The 8,680-nt window shown below is 36.5% G+C and overlaps 1 protein-coding gene across 2 annotated transcripts; it reads left to right on the top strand.

Moving 5' to 3' along the window:
* Positions 1–1,006: 1,006 nt before the first annotated feature.
* LOC131423668 (endogenous retrovirus group K member 113 Gag polyprotein-like) lies at positions 1,007–4,364 on the top strand. Of its 2 annotated transcripts, none has more exons than XR_009225525.1 (2): positions 1,007–1,353; positions 3,245–4,364. XR_009225525.1 is itself a non-coding variant. In XM_058574565.1 (2 exons), the coding sequence occupies exon 2, from the start codon at positions 1,675–1,677 to the stop codon at positions 2,866–2,868; it is 1,194 nt and encodes a 397-aa protein (XP_058430548.1). In that variant the 5' UTR covers positions 1,007–1,353; positions 1,392–1,674; the 3' UTR covers positions 2,869–4,364. The 2 variants fall into 2 exon arrangements, 1 of the variants encoding a protein (XP_058430548.1); XM_058574565.1 differs by having other exon boundaries at positions 1,392–4,364.
* Positions 4,365–8,680: the final 4,316 nt, after the last annotated feature.

Here is an 8,680-nt window from a genome sequence, read left to right as displayed (position 1 = left end):
CTGGCATTTTGCCAGAGGGAGTGGTTTGTGAAGTAATGCCAGCGAGCCATTAAGTGTGAGATTCCTTATTAGTTGACTGCTGTATCTAGTTTATGTTAATTAAGATAAGCTGTGTGTAATGAATGTATACCCCTCCTGTCCTACAATAAACGGCTCCCACTCCTGCTGTATCAATGTACACAAGTTGCTCGTAACCCCCAGGTTATTTTGCTACAGCCGGACTGTGGCACTATACAATGGTGGAGATAGGGTTGACCAGTGATTGCAGAAAATTTAAATTATCTGTCATAAAATATCAGATATTTAATCAAATCAGTAAGAACCTATTATTTGTAAATGTGAAAAATCTGTTAGAACAAAATGCTTGTCTCCCTAATTTCATGAAGTTATCTCACTTGTCAAATTCCCAATTGTCTTTTATAAAATAAATGATTGCAAGAAAATAATATTGCAATAGAAAAATAAAGTTCTTTTAATAAGTCCCATTTATTATTTTATTTATTCTTTAAAACAGATTTTTTCACTTTCCATAATCATGATATTCCGGTGCTACTATATTAAGTAATTTCATGTAATAAGTCAGTTTAATATGTTGTTATGATTTGAATATGAGGTGTCCCCCAAAAGCTCCAGTGTTAAAGTAGGAGGTGAAATGATCATATTATAGAGCTATAACTTAATCAGTGAAATGATCCATTTTATTAACAGATTAGCTAAATAATAATCTGTTAACTAATAGATGAGTTAATTAATGCATTTGATGGATTAATGATTTGAATGGCTTACTGGGTGTTAACTATAGGCTGATAGAACATGGTTGAAGGGAGGAGGTCACTAGGTTTTTTTTTTTTTTCTTTAGGATTATGTTTTCACCTCAGATCCTCCTGCTCTCTCTCTCTCTGCTTCCTGGTGAGCATGAAGTGAACAGCTTTCCTCTGAGCATTCTCCCATAGTTCTCAGCCTCATCTTGGGCCTAGAGTCATCTAGTCAACCAGTCATTGTGGTGAGCCGCTTCTGCCGTTTCTGCAGATTATGGTCGCCATTACAAGATGACGCTGGCTCCGCTGTGGTCTGTGACAAACAACTCCTTATCTAGGAAAGTTGGCACATGATTTTTCACCACCCTGTGAGAAAGCTCCACGCGGCAGCTTTGCATTGGGGCTTGGGATGCTTTATTAAGGCTGGGAGGGGCATCCGAGGGAGAGAAGAAGAAATATCAAGGGCCTGAATAAACTGCTGAAAGAAGATTCCCGAGTTGCGTCTTCCTTGCGGGCAAGGGGTCGAGACAAGTGGTGCCAAGACCCGGGAACCAGAACTTTCAGCAGTCAGGGGTGGTGCACCGGTTAGTCCCAGGTAAGTGGGATCCGCGATCAAAGCGGGGTTAGTCCCAGGTAAGTGGGATCCGCGACCAAAGCGGGGCAGCTCCTCTGTAAAGAAAGAGAGAGCATTACATTTTATTGCAGCTGCACTGTGTACTTTCGCTTTTGTTTTCTGTGTTTCTTTTGTTGTGTCATTTCGCTTTTGTTTTTTGTGCTTCTTTTGTTGTTGTGACGACAGGGACGCTCCCCTGTAAAAGGAAGAGAGCGGGGAATTCATAGAACGGAACGCTCCCCTGTAAAAGGAAGAGAGCGGGGACTTTTGTACTTTCACTTTCTTTATAGCTCTAAAAACATTATGGGTGTTGCTTCTTCAAGCCCAATTTTGTTGGCCCTAGATGGGTTGTTACATTCAAAAGGACTTAAGATAAAGCAGAGTACTTTGCAGATGTTTTTAAGAGAAGCTGATATAGCGGCTCCTTGGTTTGCTTTTTCAGGGAGTCTTACGGTTCCCAGCTGGGACAAATTAGGGAAAGATCTAGATTTCGCTCATGAGCAAGGTACCTTGCAGGGTGGCATTATACCACTTTGGAAGTTAGTTAGAGGATGTATAACAGATGGTAAATGCCAGGAAGCTGTGAGTGAGGGTCAAGCTATTCTTGAGCAGCTGCATGAGGAAAAATCTGAAGGATCATGTAGTGAAGTGGCAGAGAGTATTAAAAGTAACAGTAGTGAGAAGGCAAAAGAGCCTGAAGATAAAAATAGGAGAAGGCTCTACCCAGACTTGACCGAATTAAAAACGCCTGAGAACACAAGCGACTCAGAGAGTTCTGAGGACCTTGATATATTGTTACAACAACTACATAAGATAAAAATGAAAAAGAAGAAAAAGGAGACACAGGGCACACAGGCCTACTGTAAGAAGGGGAAGGGAGTTAACATTGGTCAACAAAACTCTGAGGAGGAGGAGGTAGAATATCTAGAAGAAGATATGGTGCCGATTGCCCCACCTCCGTATGTGGGGGGGAGCCAAGGTTCCGGGAGATCTTTTCATGCACAAGTTTGGAGGACAGTTAATACAGATATGGGACTTGCATACCCTGTATTTCAGGACAATAACAGGGGAAGATATCATGAGCCTTTAGACTTTAAGATAATTAAAACCTTGGCAGAATCTGTCCGCACTTATGGCATAGATGCCGCTTTCACTCTCACTCAGGTGGAGGGACTTACTAGATTTTGCATGACTCCCTCAGATTGGGCTAGTCTAGTCCGCGCTTGTGTTTCCCCAGGGAAATATTGGGAGTCCAAAGTTGGCTGTTTAATGTTTCTGGCAGTACCCAAGACTCGGAGCGAGGTAGGAGGCTTAAAATTTCTGCAAATAATTCACAATTATCTAATGCTACATTACCCTCCGCAGCAGTCCGTCTCCAATCTCCGTTCCTGTTTCTTTTGGCTAATGTTACATTACAGGGGATGCTTAATTGTTCTAATATTACCTGTTATTTGTCTGAGTGTTGGAATGGCTCCTGGACTACGGCAATGGTTATGAAATTTCCAACCTTTGTCCCGATTCCAGTTACTACAGATCCAGAGTCTTTTCCTATTGTTGAACTGATTAGAGCCCATAGAGATTTTGGAATTACGGCAGCTATAGTGACAGCTGTGGCAGTATCTGCTGTTGCAGCAGTTAGAGCTGGAGTAGCCATGGCCAGCCAGGTACAAACTGCTGCCACTATTAATCAGGTTATTCAACAAACATCCACCATACTTGAATCTCAAAGTAGAATTAATCAACACATTTTTTCTGGGATTCTGGCTGCTAATCAAAGGATAGATCTGCTTCAAGCTCAAGTTGAGGAATTGTCTGACCTAGTACATTTGGGTTGTATTGATCAACGTGCACATTTATGTATAACCTCTGTCAGATTTTATGATTCCAGAAATGCCTCCCGCATCATCGGGGAGTATCTATCCGGAACCTGGTCCATGGAAGCAGAAAACTTGATCCAGTCTCAACTAACTCAGATTGCTGTTTTGAATAGCACCCGTGTCGAACCAGTGACTTTGGGTCAATTCACCAGTTGGCTATCCTCTGCCTTTTCCTTTTTTAAGGAATGGGTGGGAGTGGGCATTTTTGGGGCAATGTGTTGCTTCAGTGTTGTGCTTTGTTTGTGGCTTCTCTGTCGCCTTAAAACTCGCCATGCACAAGAAAAGGCTATGATCATACAAGCTCTTGCAGCTTTAGAAAATGGCAACTCGCCTCAAGTCTGGCTTGCGCATCTTAAACAGTAAACCTTTGTCATGGTCGTTACACCCCAAGTTATTATAACATTGCACTGGGATCGACATGACTTTCCTTGTTATTCTCTTAGTGTTGGAAAGCCCTTGCACTCTGCCGGTCTTACTGCCATTGCACGCAGATGGGTTTCCACACTAGTGCTTTTCTATCGCCTTGAAGTTCGTGCCTTTCTTTCAGGGTGCTGTCAACTTGTTTGTCATTATAAACAGCCACAGTTCAGCCTCAGCTATCCCCCTTCGTCCACCATCGTCACGATACAGGATGCGAGGCAAGGCACTGCACTTGAGTGATCCTTGACGTGGACCTCAAGGAGAGCATGTCCTATTGCATGCGGGTTAGACGCGTCCACGCCCCGCCCCACGAAAAAAGGCGTCGGCTGATATGGCCTCAGATCTGGGGAAGGCGCCTCCTTAGGACTGAGTCATACTATGCAGCCACTTCTGCACAGTGGGATAGGACCTCTACTCTCGCCTGTATTGTTTTAAGAAAACAGAAAGGGGGAACTGTGGTGAGCCGCTTCTGCCTTTTCTGCAGATTATGGTCGCCATTACAAGATGACGCTGGCTCCGCTGTGGTCTGTGACAAACAACTCCTTATCTAGGAAAGTTGGCACATGATTTTTCACCACCCTGTGAGAAAGCTCCACGCGGCAGCTTTGCATTGGGGCTTGGGATGCTTTATTAAGGCTGGGAGGGGCATCCGAGAGGAAGAAGAAGAAATATCAAGGGCCTGAATAAACTGCTGAAAGAAGATTCCCGAGTTGCGTCTTCCTTGCGGGCAAGGGGTCGCGACAAGCCATGAAATGAACTTCTGAAACACTGACCTCAGAAGAAACTCTTCCTCCTCTAGGTTGTTCAGGTCAAGGATTTTGATTGCAGTCATGAAAACCTATCACACATGTAAACATTTTACATTTCCTGATAGACCTTAAATCTGTTCAGATTACTTATATACTAGATATGGAATGTAATACATATGATAATATATATCATAAAATACATGTATTTTAATACATTTATGTAATTTTGTTCAAAAATAGTATTTGTTTGCAATAAATAGTATTATTGGTATTGTTATTGACCACTATGGAATACTTTAATTCATTTGACCCAAAATAGATTATAATTAGCATCAGTTTCTATAAAGCCCTCATTATAGTGAACAGAAATGCTCTACTGAATTTAAAACCACACTGATGACTGGAGGTCATAAAAATGTTTTTTCTTTAGAAGAGCAATCATGAAAAACTGAATGGAAAAGCAATAGCTTAATTAGAAAACTAATTGCACATTAAAGTCAGAATCATGGAACATACTTATGAAATCCATTATCTTGAAGTCTTAATAACATTTTTGAATTTGTATTTTGCTCATGGCTACATACTAACTGATCATAAATGAATGTTTTCAGACTTATGTGAATGGCAACCATAATTACGTAAGTTTCCTATGTGTAAAAAAGCAATAAAGTAACTATAAAGCAATTTCATTGAATATTTTTCAATTATTCCACTGCACATTAACTCTATAATGGATGATCATATTCTTATTGCATTTTTTAAGAAACATCTGAAAAACTTTTTCTCAGAGTACATTTAAAAAATTTAAGTTTTAAATATTTACACAACAAATATGAATCAACACAATGATAAACTTTATGCAAATGCTTTACAATGATTATCTCACATTACATACCTTTTAACCATTATATTATGATGCACCTGACTTAAGTGGACTTAAATATAGTTATAATTCTTTGCCCTTACAATTAGATGTGATGCTTTGCTTTTCTATACAACTGTCATTTTATGCAGCTTCAATAGTACATCAATTTGGTTATCTTAATCATTGTCATTGAAAATATTATATCATTCCCTTGCCATAAGGAAAGATTTGAGTGAAAATATATAAATCTAACCAAACATCTTTTCTAAGAGAACTTTGCACCAAAAAGTAAATTGTCCATTGAACAATATATTCTTAGATCATTGGTAAAACATTCACCTGACCATTCATAAAGCATAGGAAGTCTACTAGTGGTAATCAGAATTCCTTAATCTTGGTGAGGAGACAATCACGCCTACCATCCCAAAGCTACTATACCAGTGCTTTGTCATTCATAGGCTCTTCATCATTCTTCCCAGCACTGTCCATCAGGACTTGAAAATATAGATTTGCAATATAAGTGAAAGATAAATCTGGTACCTATGAAGTGGGAATGGCCACAGCTTTCCTACTGGATCTAGAAAGAATATGCCAATTTGCACTCTGTTAAGTTTCAATAAATGTAAGAAACTGAGCCTAGACCAAAACACAATATTTACAACAGAAGCATTTTACAATAATAAATTGAGCTTGCATTAGAATGTCAGTAAGACCTGTGAAACTGAATAGAATGTAGACTGAATAAAAGGTAGATTCTACCTTAATTAGATGGAGGAATTCGTACTAATTCATAAGGATTTAGTTTTTGCATTTGACTAGTACTTTGATTTTGAACGCAAATATACATGCATGTATACACCTCCATATGTCATTGCCCGTACTAGATCTGTAATCCCTATTATCAAATATGTATTTGGTCTCCTTTTGCAAGATTGTCCCACATGAATAATTAGAATAGAAACAATAATAATTATAATACATAACAACAGAATTTTAAATAATTTTATTAATTGTAATTATCTGGCCTTTATTTTCACATGAATGCCCTTTATATCCATATTTGTTTTAGGTAATCATATGCACTAACTAATCTTTTGTGATATTATGAAAATACATATTACAAGATGTATACATGGTGTATATATTTTCCATAAAAATTTATTTTCAAAGAACCAATGTTCAAAGCACATCTTACCTTACTTTTTTCAGTTTGTTTAATATAATGAAGAAAATGAGAATATTTACCTAATAATACTATTTAATCAAAAATTCATTCAGAATATTTGAAGACTGATACATAGTAGTCAGAAAAGACAATCTATTTTAATATTCTTGACTCTATACAAAACAGTTTGGAATATATTGTACCATCAAAATTGCTTCCTCTTTGGTAAATTTGGTCCAAATGTGTCTCTGGAGACTGGACTTTAAGTACAATAAAGTCATGAATGCTATAGTAAAACCTGGCCTCTCTCTTGGAATCATGGACTATCATTGAGAACTTTTAAGAAGACTTCTTCAATTATGAAAATATAAATCTATACTTATCATTGATTTTGAGCCATCAGCTTCACACTTATATTTCAATGTTAAAAATATCTCTTGATATCCCTACCAGTGTTCTTAGGCTCTGGAATGGTCAGATGAATGCTTTACCAAAGACGTGAGCCACATTTTTCCCCTTGGTAAAAGTGTATTCAAATGTTCTATATAAGAGATAATGTCAAGATCAAGAATAAATACTGGCAGATATAATGAAAATTAAGAAATATCTCAGTTTGTGCTACCAGTGACTACAGCAGAGGATAGGTGGCTTTCAAATCACATATGTGGTGCTATTGCACTCAAAATTTCTCTGAGGTTGGACAATATGTAAGGAACCATTATGTTTGCTTTTCTTTGTCATGGAGATTGTAGGAGAATGTTGGTTGATCTGTTTATCAGTCTTTCTGTCCTACCCAAATATGTTTGTTCCAGTCTCCATGGTTATTAGAATTTTTATCTATTCATAAGGGTTTGTTAAGACTACATTTCAAAACTGGTGTTAACAGGTAACTATAATCACATGACTAATCTATTACTAGCAGAATATAGGTTCTAGACTAGTGGATGGCTCCTCATTTTATCACTTTCATATTTTCTGCCAGGTGGAATTTAGGAAGAAAATTGTTCCAACTTTAGCTATGCAGTAGTTTAACTTTCTAGTCTGAGGAAGCATGGCAAGAGAAAAAATTATGGAATAAAATTATGTATTCATCCGAGAATGCTCATTTCTTTCCAGACTGTAATATGAAAGACAAAGTGATTTTTATTCTTTCTTTGCCAATATATATTTGAGGATTATTTTATGCTGGTAGTAATATTAGTACTTACTAGTGCCTAGATGGTTAATAGAATGCATCTGATTAGCTCTAATGCTAAAATTTTGAATATTAAACAAAATTCATTTTAAAAAGTAATATTCAGTTCTTTTATCTGAGTAAAGAATAAAATTTCTTGAGTTGAAATAGAAAAAGAGTTATGGAAATTGTTTCTAATTGATCAATGTCCTTTTAATGGACATTTATAATCAATTAATTTCTGAGAATTCTACTCAAGGATAAATAATCATTTATTATGATCATGCTTTCAAATCTTCTGAAAAAAGGCCAACAAATTCTTAATGATTTCCTACAGGAAATTGATTACATCTGAAAAAGATTGTTTGACTATCAGGATTGGAGGCCTCACCTATTAAATACAATGTTTTGAATTATTGAAAATTAATAGCAACTAAATTTTTAAATTTGGATGTGGAATTTGAACTGAATTTATTTGAAATGAAAACAAATGCATTTTCCTCATATTTTCGACAATCAAAAAAAAGATTGGCAATACACTTTCACTAAAATAAGCATTTTATGAGCTTGAATGAAAAATTGGAAAATAAATTAAAAACAACCGTGTCTTATGTTTGTAGACCAGTTTCCTAATTACTGTCCTTGAAGACGTACATGTTCCTTTAGTGGGCTCTATTATATTATCAAAAAGGCTTTCCTTATTTATTCTCCTTGTTTTTACTTAGGTTGATTTCTCTGTGTCTTTGTATAATTATTAACTTCCTACTATCTTATTAATAGGTTATGCAAATTTCTATATTTTTTATGCTTTTAAATGCACTGATATAAAAAATAGACTGAATAACAAATATATCATTCTGCCTGTGGTTTTGTATATATACAAGTCAAAAAGTAGGTGGAAAAATAAGTCATATAGAAAGTTTGAATAACTTTTACTGCTGAGTAATTTACAAATTATAAATACAACAAAAGTTTTAAAACTTATACATGTTTCTATTTCCTAAAAATTATATTTGGTTTTTGTATTTAATTATACTTTACACAGAAAATTTTGAATTA

Source organism: Marmota monax, unplaced genomic scaffold (assembly GCF_021218885.2).
Source record: "Marmota monax isolate L192 unplaced genomic scaffold, Marmota_monax_Labrador192_F-V1.1 WCK01_AAM20220418_F8-fsc00016, whole genome shotgun sequence".
In the NCBI taxonomy this organism is placed as follows: Eukaryota; Metazoa; Chordata; class Mammalia; order Rodentia; family Sciuridae; genus Marmota; species Marmota monax.
The sequence above is the reverse complement of the archived record's forward strand: the minus strand, read 5'-3'. Positions and strand labels throughout refer to the sequence as shown.